This window comes from Pituophis catenifer, unplaced genomic scaffold (assembly GCF_029215685.1).
Source record: "Pituophis catenifer annectens isolate HBS135680 unplaced genomic scaffold, rPitCat1.0.hap2 SCAF_2, whole genome shotgun sequence".
In the NCBI taxonomy this organism is placed as follows: Eukaryota; Metazoa; Chordata; class Lepidosauria; order Squamata; family Colubridae; genus Pituophis; species Pituophis catenifer.
In genome coordinates this window covers 180,151,009-180,166,302 of record NW_027256882.1, presented here as the reverse complement: position 1 = coordinate 180,166,302, position 15,294 = coordinate 180,151,009, and the positions used below count along the sequence as shown (strand labels likewise).

The window sequence follows — 15,294 nt, the reverse complement described above, 5'->3', positions numbered from 1 at the left end:
TTCAAGGTGTTAGTTATCACCTTTAAAGTGCTCCATGGCTTAGGACCTGGGTACCTACGAGACCATCTTTTGCCACCAATAGCCTCCCACTGACCAGTTCGTTCTCACAGGGAGGGACTACTCAGGGTACCGTCAGTCAAATTATGCCGACTGGCGACTCCCAGGGGGAGGGCCTTCTCTGTGAGGGCTCCAACCCTTTGGAATTAACTGCCCCCTGAGATACAAAATATCCCTGATCTCCGTGCTTTCCACCGTGCCCTCAAAACCCTGATTTTCCAACAAGCGGGGCTAAACATATGAACATGTGAATGTTTTTAAAATGTTATCTAATTTTAGGTTCTATTTAATTGGGCCAAACTATGTTATAATAATAATTTTAATTAGCAATTTTATGATGTTTGTGTATCTATATTTTTCTTGACTGTACACCGCCTTGAGTCCTATGGGAGAAAGGCGGTATAGAAATATAATAAATAAATAAATAAATAATAATAAATTTCATAGTCAATAATATACAAATGAAGCCCATGAGAATAATCAGATATTGAGGTGGAAAGGGCTAAAAAGGCAATGATGGGTTGCATAAAAATGAAATGGAGGCCTTTGGGAAGGGATTAATTGATGTGCATGTGGTGGTGGAGCTATATTTTGATCATCCTAATGTAGGTTCATTTATGGAGACATTTAATACAATGGTAGATTTGAAGAAAAGGGAGGCAGTGGGGACAGTGCAATTTACGCTGGGGGACAGCACTTCAGCATGAACATGCTAACTCTCTGAAAGACAAAATAAAATTAATATTTCCATCAGGGAAAAATTACTTAAAAGTTCAGTTCAAGCAGGTGATGATGAAAACAAAATTGTCCAGCTGTGGACTCCAAAGAGTGATTATTTCAAATCATTATGTGAACTTCCTCTTTTGTTCAGCACCAAGCTTACTCAAGCGGTTGCCTCCCTCCTTGTACCAGCCACTCATGAGGCAGCAGACCAAAGCTATTCAAAGCCAATCCCAATATGAGTTTGATGAACAAGCTGCCTTGCTTTCAATATGCATCTCATTTGGAAGTCCTTCGCTGGGCAGACTTCCACAACCTAGGCCCATCTAAATATGTCAAAATTTTGATTCATAAACCCAAGGCCTATGGATGACACTGACTTGGTGAAAGCTTCCCCAAGTTCATTTCTCTTCCCTAAATTAATGAAACTAAGACTGATATAATATTGGAAAATCCAGCATTTGCCATTGCGTCAGCAGCTGAAGAAAGAGAGAGGATCTATAAGATCTGCAGCCTTCCTATTTTCATGACACAAACCAACAAAGGGAACTATTCTTTTATACATTTGCCTCTGAGAGCAATTGGGGGAAATGATTTCTCATGGGAGGAAGGTCAGAGGGAAAGAAGGCTGAAGAAAGAAGGAAAGTGGATCTCAGATGTATTGTTCTGTGTTGTCAAGCCCACAAACACAGACTATGCTTGGATTTGCTTGTGACTGCATTTAACACTGTCAGCAGATATTATTCAGTGGGTGGGGACTCCTCAATTGTGTCCCCAGGGAGAGATCAGGGACAGTTCATCGGAGAAAAGAGGACCACAGTCATGTGAAACTTTCAGTCATACCAATAGAAGTTGACCTATTCAAAGGGACTAGGGAGCATTATTCCACCCGAGCAATCAGTTTAGTTTTAGCTGAAAAGAGGAAGTGTATATTACCACCCAGGACTTCCTGGAATGCAATAGTCTGATGGATTCCTTTGCAGATGTCACTCATGTATGGAAGTTACATACTGTACAAAGAAGGGAGAGAAGCGCCGTATTATTGATTCCTGCCCATAATGTAACCCATTTTGCTAGGGAATTTTGGGGTTGTATTTCCAATAATTCTGAAGAGTGCCAAAGGCTGGCAAGAACAGAGGCTTGTCCTTTCTACTAAATTATCTACATGTTGGATTTAAATACTCCCTATCCATCTGCATGATAAGAAGAGAAATATTTTCAAGAAGCAATGCTTGCTTGTGGTGTTTCATTTGCTGTCCTTTTCATTCAGAGTTCTCACCAAAGCATTCACCTCTATCACAAAAATACATTTTAAAAAATCTATTAGTTTATGGGCTTTAAAAGGAGAGAGTTATCTATTGTCTAGCTAACCACATTTTCTTACATAGTGAGTAAGTTGCTCACCCCCAACACTTCTTTCCACCTACCTGTAGTCCAAGGGCTTCTCTTTTCGTGGACTTTGGGTTCAGTTTTCACTGTTCATGAGTTGGGAGCAGACAGCAATCCTGAACAGAGGAAGGACAGCCCTACTCCCAGTTACACACATCTTTCCCTTCATGGCAATAGGTGGGAAGTGCAAAATGTCAGTGTTCAAACCAAAAACCTGATGTACCCACCCAGGAAAAGACAAGAAAAGTAGTTTCCCTCAAGGAAGTCCCAGCCCACCAAGTCAAACATGGCCAGTGCATGTATAAAGGACAGTTGAGTAACCTTGTGGTTTCCTCTCCAGGGGTTGTGGGCGTTGCATGCTTTCTCTCTCTCTCTCTCATGTACAAGACTCAGTCTGTAGATAAGCAGCACGCCTCTGGGTTCTGCAGTTCCTTCCACACTTCCACTGAAGGATACATGATGGAAGCGGCTGCAGGGTACCCCTCTGTTTTTGTTGTGGATCCAACACTAAGGGATGTTCCCTTTGTGCCACCCAGACGGAGGAGTCCGAAGAAATGGCAAGCTGGTCAGCTGTTCTTGGGATTCCTGGTGCTGCTGATGCTGAGCGGCTTAACCATCCAAGCCTATCTCCTGACTTCCTTTCGCAAGGAACTGGATACAGCAATGGAACAGGTCATAGAGAGTGATAAAGCGTGGTGAGAATGAGATTCTAGTGGGACAGGAAGAAGAGGCCAGGGAGTTGGAGGAGGAACCTAGTCAATGAATATGCTGGACCATGTGTCCTTGGTGCAGTAGTATTTGGTTTCTCTACAGTTGAAACCAGGACAGTTTTGCTATCGTTTCTCAGTGGGGTTGGCTCCACATACTAGGTGTGTGCTCTTGTATGTGTGCAGGAATATGTGTGGTATGTTGGAGAAAAGAGAATAGTAATTTCTTAAGTATGATATATTAGAGGGTTGTACTGACAATGGTCAAAGTAGCTTTCAAAATGCAAAAATTATTGGTGGGAGACAGAGAGAAGGGCTCTTCCAGCAAGTCAGTTGAACAGCAGGATCTAGATTTCAAAGGTCATTGAAAACATTGGAGCTTTTAAAAGCTATTCAATTAATCTGATCTAAGCATGAGATCCCTATTGCCGCATAATGGGGTGAGCTCCCGTTACTTGTCCCAGCTTCTGCCAACCTAGCATTTTGAAAGCACGTAAAAAATGCAAGTAGAAAAATAGGGACCACCTTTGGTGGGAAGGTAATAGTGCTCCATGCATCTTTGGCATTTAGTCATGCCAGCCACATGACCACGGAGATGTCTTTGGGGAGCGCTGGCTCTTTGGCTTTGAAATGGAGATGAGCACCGCCCCTAGAGTCGGGAACGACTAGCACATATGTGCGAGGGGAACCTTTACCTTTACCTTAAGCACGAGACCAATAATTAGTATATGGCACTGCTATTTTTAGTCTCTTCTAATGTACCTTGTATGAGATGGAAATACAAAGGGCAATTAAACAATAACCTTGCCACTTTCGGAGAATTTTACAGATAAGTCAGCAGAGTATCTCCTATTTGGAATCTTTCTATATTTTACAACTATTTTCCCTTTTTTCTTAAGGAAAAAATGACAGAGGCTGGTCATATATTCCTCCAAGCCAGATCAATAGCTTGCCTGATTTCGGTAGCATGTTCTACAAAGAGCCATTGCGTGCTTTCTAAATCATTGCAGATAGCTAAACAAAATGTGTGAACCAAACCCACTAAGGGTTTATACTCATAAATCACGATTGATTGTGAATTAGCCTGATTTGTGAGCCCAGCCACTGTAGCGCTAATATGGAGTTGGCTTCTTATCCTAGAATCCTCTCTTAATTTTTTTTTTGCACACTTCTGGATTATTAAAATGCAAAAATGGTGGGTGGGTGTTCTTTTATTCTGGTTTGGGGTTAAAACCTTATGTTGACAGAGATTCAAACTTCAGATGTGTTGCAAGCCATATAACCTAGGAATGGTTTCCATGCTGAATTGAATTCTATATTAGATTTGTTTTTCAAATATGTCCTTTTTTACATCTCCCACAACTTAATTTGCCATTATTCTATAGACGGGATTATATGTAATTTCCAATGAGAAGCACAACTTGCTTTTTTTACAGCTAATCCCTGATTGTCCTGATATAATATAATAAAAACAATAATAATAACATAATAATATAAATGCATACCTAAACTAATGATAACAATTCTTATTAATTAATTATTATTATTCATGAGTTTCTGTGATTTAAGATTTATTTCTGTGCAAATGTAGGCTGAGCACGAGATCAGGATATACAGTATTAGGAGGTTTCTGTTTTTATCACATTTCTAATAGAACCATAGTAGCACAGGTTTTCATGCAAAAAGGAGAGTTCTCTTCCTCTGTTTTTGCTGGCTTCCGTTCAGACTGACTTTCTGCTCTTGCAAATGCAACTAGATTTGGGGGGGGCAGGGATAGGCAGTTCTAAGAAATATAAACTATTTTCACCCATATTTATGCCTTCACCAATTTCCCTTGCTGAGGCATTTGCAGAATGTTTTCAGGCACCAGCCATCCTTTCTTAAGAAGTTTCAACACAGGATACTCTCAGTCATAATTCAACTCATCAAAGTGAAGAATGACTGAATGTTAAAGAATCTTGTGAGGATATCTTGACCAATTCATCCCATGCATGATCTTTGTGCATATATCAAGTGAATGCAGGACCAAACTTTGTGGATAAGTGCACAGATGGTGAATTCACCTTCATTTAACCTCTGTTGTGGTTGCCACAGCTGCCTGTTATTGTATTGATTGTTTTTTTTTCCCAAAGATTCTTTATGTTCCTATTGGAGAAATAGAAGGGAACAACATGTGGAATCCAGACTTTTGTTCAGAATTCGGTTTTGAACTTTGATTCTCTTTCTTTTGGTGGAAATTAATATTCCAAAGCAATGTGTTAAATAAATAAGAATGTTTTGTGGAGAAGAGGCATGTATGTGTAGCAAAAGGAGAGCTCCTGGGTAGTGAATTTCTAGTGCTTTTTCCATTTGGTTTATTAACAATTATCTACTGATTTTTTTTTTTTAGGGAACAGCCAATGCGACTGCTGAAAAAATTATACAAGGTAAGTTTCTCTTCTCTTTTGTTTCAGTCTTCACCTAGACTTGATTCAATATGATACCCTTTAAGTGCCTCAGAGTCATTATTTTTCAGCAATGAGTGGGAAGTAGAATTAAAACAGATTTCACAGATACTATAATATGGGTACTACAGAAAGTTCCATTCTCACAAATCCATAAAGGGAAAGAGTGTGATGGAGCAAATCTGTCTGTGGCCACTAAAATTCAACACCAACTTGTTGGCACACAACCAATCCTTCCAATGCTAAGTGACAATTTCTATGCTGCAGATTCAGTCAGTTTACATGCTATACCTTCCCTCTTTGCAGGGTGGGAAGTTTACAGATGATGAAGGGTCCCCTTTTAGCCCATTCTGCCCCACATGCAAATATGTATATACATACTCACAGTTACTCCTTACTGTTTTCTCTTTTCTTTCCAATAGTGAATAGCCCCAAAAGTACTTTTTTCCAAAGGGCAACTGGATGTCTTGCTTTTCATCCAAGAAGCTTCTTCAGCTCTTTCCAAAAGTCCAGTTGCCTTGGGGGGGGGGCGGCACTTTTGGGACAACCATGACCTGGATGACTGAGAATCTCCAAAGACAATAGTGAATAGTATTGATTTGCAATGAAATATAGGAAAGAGGAAAGCAATTCAGTCCTCAATCAGTGTGTTTTGACTGTACAAAAGAAACACTCGTGCATAGTTCTCTTCACTGTTAAGGCTTAGCATTTCCCAGATTCATTTTCCAACAGATGGCAAACCATTTGGATTCAGTATGTCAAAAATGTAGAAAAAAACCTAATTTGACACTGCTGGTTTGTCAATCCCTCCCCCAAACAAAAGAGAAACAATTCTCTATCTCCCTTCCTCCTAGGACCTAGGCTCTGAACAATAACACTAGGTGGCAGCACTGAGGCTGAGGCTGAACTAGAGGCCCTGGGACTCAACTTCAGCCCTAGCGCCACTGCTGCCATTCAAAAAGGCCACCTAGTAACCTTCCTCAAGGCATATAAGCCTTGAAGAATGGCATGATTGGTTGCTCTCACAATCTAGTGTTCCCAGGGATCTGATAGTGCATGCTGTTTACCTGTAGGCAGCCTTTTGCAGCCTACTCGAGCTGCTCTGGGTCACCTGAAGCCTTTATTCTTAAGCAACTTCGCAGAATGTTCTCCTGCAGCCTCTGAAAACTCTACAAAAACCATTCTTTCACATCCTTCATGACCTCCAAACAGTGCATGAAAATGGGTCATGCTTTTGAGAATAGTTGTTGTCGAATGTTATGAACGCAGATGTGTTGTGCCATGTCACCTTTGACACATATATCATAGGTTTACCATCACTATTAGATCTATTAGTAGCCAAAGATCCTCCATCCAGTCTTTTTTTTTTTTAAAGAAGACATTCAGGAATATTATTTTTTAAAGTCACCATTTCTTAATTTTTGAATAGTTCACTGGTTGTGGTGGGTATTGCTCCTGTAATATAGTAAAAATGACCGCATTTCATCTCTTTATTCCAAAGCATTTCTGTGAGCTGAAGGAAACTTGAAATGATCTGGATTTCTTAGCATTGCCCAGTTGCTCTATCATCAGAACAGACAGGCAACTATTTCTGAAAGGCAAAAAATGAAGGACTTCATCACCTGTTAATAGATAAATAGATGATAGATAGATAGATAGATAGATAGATAGATAGATAGATAGATAGATAGATTCTGAATTTCCCCAAAAATAAGACCCTATCTTATATTTTTTTAACCCCAAAATAAGCACTTTGCCTTATTTTCGGGGAGGTCTTATTATTTTGGAGCAAGATGGGGCTCCTCTTGCCGTCTTACCTGATTTCCAGCTCTGAGTTTAAATATTTTTGGGGACAGCTTATTTTCGGGGGGGGAGGCTTATTTTAGTGCATCCGCTCAAAAGCCCAATTGGGCTTATTATCAGGGGATGTCTTATTTTCGGGGAAACAGGATAGATAGATAGATAGATAGATAGATAGATAGATAGATAGATAGATAGATAGAAGAGAAAATGTCCAAGACCACTACTTACAAGAAGAAAAGTTATTGGCAATTGCTTTCCTGGAATAAGATGGTGGGAGGGCACAGGAATGAGGGAAATAGTGACTGAGAATGGAAGCCTGCAGTCCAGACTGAATAATTTGCAAGATGGCAAAATGTTTCAGTCTATTAAGATGTGCTTAAAACTGCTTAGAGTCAGGTTTGTTGAGGGCTGGAAGATTACTGATGAATGCCCCTTTAATGGCCCTTTTTTAGCTCTTTTGCAAGAGCACCTAGTGGCAAAACACAGAGAACAATGAAGAGTTTTGTGGTACTTTATAAACGACCAGTGTTATTCTGGCATAAACTTTTGTGAGCTATAGTTCACATTATTAGGCTAATTGAGAGCCAGTTTGGTTTAGTGATTAAGGCACCAGGCTAGAAACTAGGAGACTGTGAGTTCTAATCTCACTTTATCATGCAAGCCGGCTGGGTGACCTTAAGTCAATCCCTTTCTCTCTGCCCATGATGCCAGGCTTGGCAACAAGCTGGTTGGTCAAATCCTGTCACAAACAATGGATCAGCACTCAGATGATTTAAAAAAAAGCATACTGCACTTGCAGGAAAACACTAGGAAGAAAACTGTACCAAAGGTGCTTTTTCCAAAAAGCAACTGGACTGTCTTGAGTCCCCCCACCCTTTGAAAACATTTTGCTTCTCAACCAAGAAGCTTCTTCAGTTCATTATTATCAGAATAATAAGCTTTCAAATAAGCTTTCTATAAAAAGCTTTCAAAAGAAAAAATAAAACCAAGAAAATCCAGTTGCCTTTTGGAAACAGCACATTTGGGAAAACGACGACCTGGATGATTGAGAATCCCCATAGACAATTAAGAAGAAGAAGAAAATCACTTGATTAGGGAACTAGAGTCAAATCTTAATTGGGTTTTCACTACATGATAAGACTCAATACAATAGCAACTCTATATTTCCTTGGGTGAGTAAAGAAAAAAATCAAATCAAGTCTTTAAACTAACACCTTCCATTATCCACCCTCTCAGTTATACTTCTGGTTGCATACTGTGTCAATTTTTCCACACCTTAAGGGAATAATGCATTAGTGGAACAATTCATAGTAACCTATTATAAGCATGGAGAAATGCTGTGGGTGAGACACTGTAGGAGTGTGGAGGATCTATAAAAAAGATGTACAGTATACATCTTGATAGAAACAGCAGTGGAAAGAGTAAAAACAAGAAATGTCTATTACCAAAGAAGCCACAAGAATTATTATTCGAGAATTATTTTTCCCACCAGATCTCCCCAATGAAATATGACCTTCAAATAGCATAACTATTGGAATTCTGGGAGTTGTAATCTCAAAACTTCTGAACACACACAGACCAGTAAAGACTGAATGAGCAACTGAAACATCAATAAACACAATTTGTCCAGCCAGGCCATGCAATTTTATCAAAAATTACTTGACAGTTACCTTGGTTGGCCCAATTGAATGGGAAAGAGAAACATGATGCTCTTCTTTAATTCCCATCAATTCTGGGAGGAATATACCTAGATTGCCATCCTCTGCCATGCACAATTTAAGGCCCTGACATTGATTCAGCAGGACCTGATTATCTGAATGACTACATTTTCCATTCTGCACCTGTCTTGGTACCAGGTCCATAGATGCTCCTACTCTTCAAAGTCTAGTTAACAAATGCAGGAAGAGAACATCATCTCTTGCTCCCAAATTATAGGACAATTAAAGATGATCCTAGTTGTGAAGACACTTGCCTCCCACTCAAAAAGTTTAAAGTTCAATCCTAGGTAGTAGCAGATGTTTCTCTCCTAGGGCACACAGAAAAAAATATCTGCTGCAATTCCACATAGGTGTCAGGAAGGGCATCCAGCCAGTAAATACTCAGCTCCATCCAGTCACCCAGACTCTACCTGAAAGGGAGTTTTATGTTATTGATAGTTTTAGTGCATATAATTAGTGTATTTTAATTTTCAATATATAATTGCATTCTATCATTTGCAGTGTTTGAAATATGCCTTCATTACTTGCATTGAGTTTGTATAGAGCCTTCTCAAGCTTGTACCTGTTTTGATAACAATCAGTTTCATCTTATTCCTTTTAACAGCTCCACCCAAGCTTCCTCTCAAAAGACCATCTGCTCATCTGACACTAGGTAGGAAATCTTTTTATGAAGCTATATTTCTATTTAGCTTTTAAATGCATGGAAGCTGCTTGTGAATAAGACAGAATCCTTGAGACCTGACTGGCAGATTCTGGGAGTTGAAATCCACACATCTTAAAACTGCTGAGATTGAGGAACACTGCTTTAGACACCTGCAAAGCTAACTCGGGCATTCTGATTGTCATTTATTTCACTGTTAGATTTCTGTTCCACTTTCCTTCCAGGAGAGTAAGGTGGTACTCCCTCCTTCAATTTATTCCTTGTGATGGAGGGTACACTAAGAATGAGAGAGGAATTATCTACTAAAATCACCCAGTGAGCACCATAGCTGAGGGTGGATGTCTCATACCTACAGCAAAACAGCATCTATATATGAGGATATTATGTTGAAATGAACCTGGCTGTGGGGGTGAGGGAGGTAAGGCTCAGAGCTCACTGCCCTTTCCCATCCCAAAATGAAGTTTCAGCTTAATTTGAGGCAATGATTCGCCAATGTTCAGTGTTCTCTATGTGTGTGTTTTGAAGCCAGATTGTTAAAATTAGTTTTCATTGCTGATCTATTAGTGAAGATTCTATGAAAATTGTTTGCTTACCTCTCTGCCCATCTATGAAACAAGGTTGGTTGTGTTTTCCAGAACCCCCCGACACTGCAATTATAGATGGAGTCCTGCAGTGGGAACATCAGAACGGTTTTGCCTTTTTGCATGACATGGACTACAAAGCTGGTTCACTGATTTGCAACAAGTCTGGCTACTACTACATCTATTCCAAGCTCAGCTTGGCATATTCAAGCTGTCTAACCAAACACCAGAGAAATTCCCTTTTTACCCACAGCATTTACAAAAGGACATCTCGGTATCCTAAGGAGCTATTACTTCTGACCAACTACATTACCTATTGCAACTCTAAGGACAGTGAACAGTGGCACGGCAATAGCTTCCTTGCTGGGATGGTGTATCTAGAAGAGGAGGAAGAAGTGTTCATCAAAGTAACAAACAAGGAGCTGTTGTTGTACAAGGATGACTCAGTATCACAATTCGGCACCTTCATGATCTAAAGGCTTTAAGGTTGCACATAGACTTGATTTTAGTTGAGCAATGAAGAGGGATCCTTCCTTGTACTGTAGTGGGGTCATCTCTCAATGTTGCTTCAGACGTTTTTCAAATATGTTGAAGGAGGGCAAGAGGTCTGCTCATTTTTTAGAAGAAAAAGTTGTTTGATAAACTGTTGGTTGGCCATGATCAAAATAAAAAAGGGTGAGAAAATATTTGGTGTGGGAGGTGTGGGGGGGGAGAACATAGGTGAACTTCTTCTATTTCTTCAAAGAACTAGCTGACATTTCTTTGATTGAGCTGTCAATTAGTCACCCATGACTGGCATCCCAAGTGTATGGCTGTTTTAGGTAATAGGTGCACTTCTTTGGGGGGGGGGGGTAACTCTATTTTTTATACATTATTATTTGAAATGCTGTCAAATCCTGCAAAGTCAGTCTGATAAGGAGTCATGGTGGACAAAGAAAATGACAATGTATCACCTCATGGTCTCTGAAAAGCTGCTGTATATACAGGAGCCTTTCCCCACTTGCACCCACCTACAGCATAAACTTGCCATGGCAGTCTCTATGTTCTGCCTTGTTCCCATGAAGTTAACTTTGTCTTGTTCTCAGCAGCCCAGCACTGAGAAAGCCTCGGAATGATATTTTCCTCTCTTATCTTGACCCTTCCAGAGGACAGCCCTTGAGATTTTGTCACCCTTGGAGTGAAGTCAGGAAACTACCCGTGAGTGGAAACAAAAGTAATAGAGGCAGGACAGGGATGGACTCTGAGCAGAGACAAGTTCTGCCTGGGGGAACTTAAATGGATGGGCAGCACTTCAACTCAGCAGTGGAGAGAGCCCCCTAAATTTAGGATCAAGATTTTGGAGGCTTACTCATGAGTCACTTCATCTTGAACAGTCTACCCAGCACATTCCAAAATGCCATTTTATAGTTACACTGACACAGCATTGTTGAGCCAAGGAGCTTCCTGTGCTGGTGCACTGTTGCTTATCATTGCAGTGAAATGTCAAATGTAAGCTAAGCTTGAATGACTGGGCAGCTTTCTGACTATGACATGGGTCCTATAGTCAGGAATAAAGCCATTCCTTTATTATTGGCTTTGGTCAGAGCTCAGGAAGCCATTTAGTACTTGGATAGACATTGCCACTATCAGCCTTTAGGCTTTATTTATTCTCTGATGCTTCTCCCTCATCTCCTACCAAAAGACCTTTGAAGGGTTATATTAACCATTCTCTTCTATGAGTGCCTAGCTGTTTTTCCTTCTGCACAGTTGCTGCATTAACATGGGAATATCCATATAATGATATTGGACCATATGATCGTGCTACTACTGTAATGCCCAAATAGGGCAGCATTTCCTGGATTAGTCACTGGCTCATGCTACCCAATCAGGGATTTTGTACTAAACAGGGCAAATCCTGCCAAACCATGTGACCAATCAGATTTGATTACATTTATATCCCTTAAGGAAAAGAGGATTATATAACAAAACAGAAGCATTCAAATATTATTGAGAGCAGAAGGTGTGATACTTTTTGAAATATATATGGATGGCTACCTTAATACTGAAGAAATGATTAAAAGTAAAACTTCTCTAATCAAAATTACCTCTGCTCTAGTGCTCAAAGAAATCATTCAGCCTTTTATTAAATAAGAAGGAAATGGATTAATTCCCAATCCTGTATTGAATGGGATAATTATACATTGGCGTAAACCAGGCTCTCAAAGAAGGGCACCAAGCAATTTTAATGGAACAGCTACAGTATGTGTGTGATAAAATAAAATTCCAAAGATTAATGTGTCAAAATATATTGTTTGTGGGACTGCTCTGAAATAGGACTTGAAAACTAGAGCTATGATAGAATATGGGAGCCAGGGATGTGTCCACGCCATATTGCACCTTGTTTAAATTACACTGGTTTCCAGATTATTTCCCAACAAAGTTCTTGTATTACTTTTAAACCTTTCATCAGTTTAGATGGAGGCTTTCCTCATTGCCTCTTGGCCTTGCAGGACATAGCTTAGCTGGCAGGAGTGTCTGTGGGGCAGCAGAAGGAAGATCCAAAATGTTAACAGCCGAATGAAGTCCTTTTTTATCTGTGTAGCGTGTAAAAATGGGGTAAGATTTTGATCATGCAGTTGCAGCATAATCTTTTTTAAAAAAACATTATCTGCAGTCATTCTAGGATAATCTCACTAGTAGGACCAAGCCCTGGAAAGTTTTGTTGGCTCCCTAGCTTTCACTTTTGAAAGATTGGTTGAGGCCTCTTATCTTCCAGGCTTTTTGTAGAGTTAAGCTTGGCATCCTGCTGCTATAGTTGGTTGACTGATATTCGGTTACTTCCTGTTCTTTTGTGTTTTATTGCAATATTGCTATGATTTGATACTATAGGCTTTTCATCTGTATAATAAATAGCCTTATTTTTTTGTTTTGGAATTGAAAGACTGGTTTTGTCTTATTTTGTCTAAAATAAACAAATATGCTTTTGCGAAAGCTATCTAGATGGTGTGGTCATGCAGTGCTGAGCAAAGTTCAATTGAAGAAGCAGGGATGGCAAAAGATGTTGAGATGGCATAAGCCAGTTAGGCCTCATTTTCTCTTATTTCATAAATTATTTGCCAACTCTGGTCAAAAGATACACATGCATACATGTGCCTCTCTCAGAAGAACCACTTTCACATCTCTGAAAAACTCCCTGACACTAGATTCCTTGACTTTTCAGTAGCTCTTTAATCTCTATTGTAGTATCTTTATCAAAAAATTTATCTCCTGGTGCAGCAACTCCCCTGGAGATCGCAGGCTGTCTGCCTCAGTGGAAAATGCTACTTTTTTAATGCTAGGGAATTAAAGTAAAACTGAGAATAATATAACTCTTCTTATTATGTATAGTGGGAGAAAGGTTTCTGGATAATCGTAGATGAAGAACAAATAATAATTAGGAGATAAATAGGAAAGTGGTGGCAATAGATGTTTGCAACATTATTATATAGGTTCACATGGCTTCTGCTGTGCCTCACACTTGCTTCCTTTAGTCAAACCGCACCACAGGGGCTCGATAGCATTACAGAAAGGATTTCCTGTGGCCTGCAATGCTTGGCTGGCTGGAGTGTGTTGAAGAGAAGGGTGGTAGATGGAAAACGGCAACATTTCTGTAACCTGAACCAAAACCATCTGCTCAGTTTTAGCAGCATTGTCTAGTGTGGTAGAAAGTCAGTCCCAATGAGCTTCATTTACTGAATACAGGCCCTTGTGAGAGGAACAAATTAAATTCCAGGACATTAACCTGCGGCTTCGGGTTGAACCTAGAGTTTACTCCTCCAGCAGCATTCAATAGTTCTTACACTGAATGTTCACAAAGATGAGTGAAACCTGAAGAATCACTGAAAATACAGAGTGCTTTCAAGTACATGAAAATCACTCTCTCTTTGGCTTAGAGCTTTTCCCCATTTGCACTTAACCACAATGCAAAAATCTCAGAGTGAAACAGGTATATCTGTGTCAGGGTTATAACTTCTATTTCCATCCTTAAATGGACACCATCCATTGAGGCTTTAAAAGCTGTTGCCTTTCACTGATTTATGTTAGAAACAGGCTAGTAATTAGGAGGAGGTGGGTGGGAAAATAACCTCATTTCAGACTGCACCCTCTGCCTGTAATGGTTTGTTGCAGTTACAGTAACAGAGTTGGAAGGGACCTTGGGAGACCTGGGGAGGGGAGAGAAAGATGCTGCCTGGGGAATGATCAGATAAGATCTGATTACAGGGAGAGAAGGCATAGCCTGCAATTACATAATGGATAAAGAATCTCAGAAGGAAACCCTCCCCTACCCCCCACTTCTCAGGCTGTAAAAGAGATGGTGAGAGATTTGTACTATCAAGTCTGCAAAATTGATATCAGCCTTCCCAAATAGACCAGACAGGAAGCAATAATAGATGAGCTATTCTATTGTAAAGTTACATTAACAAAACCTTGCAAGTCTGAAAGTACAAACATCCCACCATCACTTTTATCTGCTTGATCCATAAGGGGCAAAGTCTTTTCTAAGTTTCTTACTCTGACCATTAAGCGATAGGGGAATTTCCAAATCTCCCACCATCTCTTTTTACATCCTGAGAAGTTATGCAGTGGAATGGAATAGAGTGCCATACAGGCAATGCAGGGAAGGCAATTAGAGCCACAAATGTCATGTTGGTGTAATTCGGGGCCAACTTGAGGATGGGTGGAAATAACCCAGCAGCACGGAAGGCCCTCAAGCCAGTTGTTACTCAGATATCCCCAAAGCTCAAATGGTTTGTGGCTGCCACCACGGCCGCTTACGGCTCAGTGCATATAATATTTTGCAAACCATGACCTACATCCAGGTTTGTCAGTAAAACTCTTTTAGTGGGCAATTCTTAAAACTCCCTTCACTTTACTTCACTTCACTTTAAAAGGCTCAGTTTCTGAGAACTTAGGGCGAGGAAAGTACCAATGATTATATCAAATAATGCAAGTCTTTCTTTTAACTTTCTATCACAAATTCAATCAAGAAAAGCACCATCTCCATTGTGTGGAGAGGAGGTAATCTTTCCTCCTGTGCTGCTAAGAGTTCATTTTGCCCCAAGATATATATCTCTTCTTCTGTGTATGGCAGCAGCACAAATCTAATATACATGTGAAACAAACATCAATAAGCACTATACATGTAATCAAATTATATCCATCAAGTGTTTCTATTGGGGAAGTTGTGCATCTGAA

General features: G+C 39.9%; 1 protein-coding gene across 1 annotated transcript; it reads left to right on the top strand.

Annotated features, from left to right (window-relative positions):
- The first annotated feature begins 2,622 nt into the window (after positions 1–2,622).
- Positions 2,623–10,556, top strand: TNFSF14 (TNF superfamily member 14). Its single transcript, XM_070935251.1, has 4 exons — positions 2,623–2,838; positions 5,263–5,299; positions 9,443–9,490; positions 10,135–10,556. Exons 1-4 carry the CDS (start codon positions 2,623–2,625, stop codon positions 10,554–10,556), a joined length of 723 nt encoding a protein of 240 aa, XP_070791352.1.
- Positions 10,557–15,294: the final 4,738 nt, after the last annotated feature.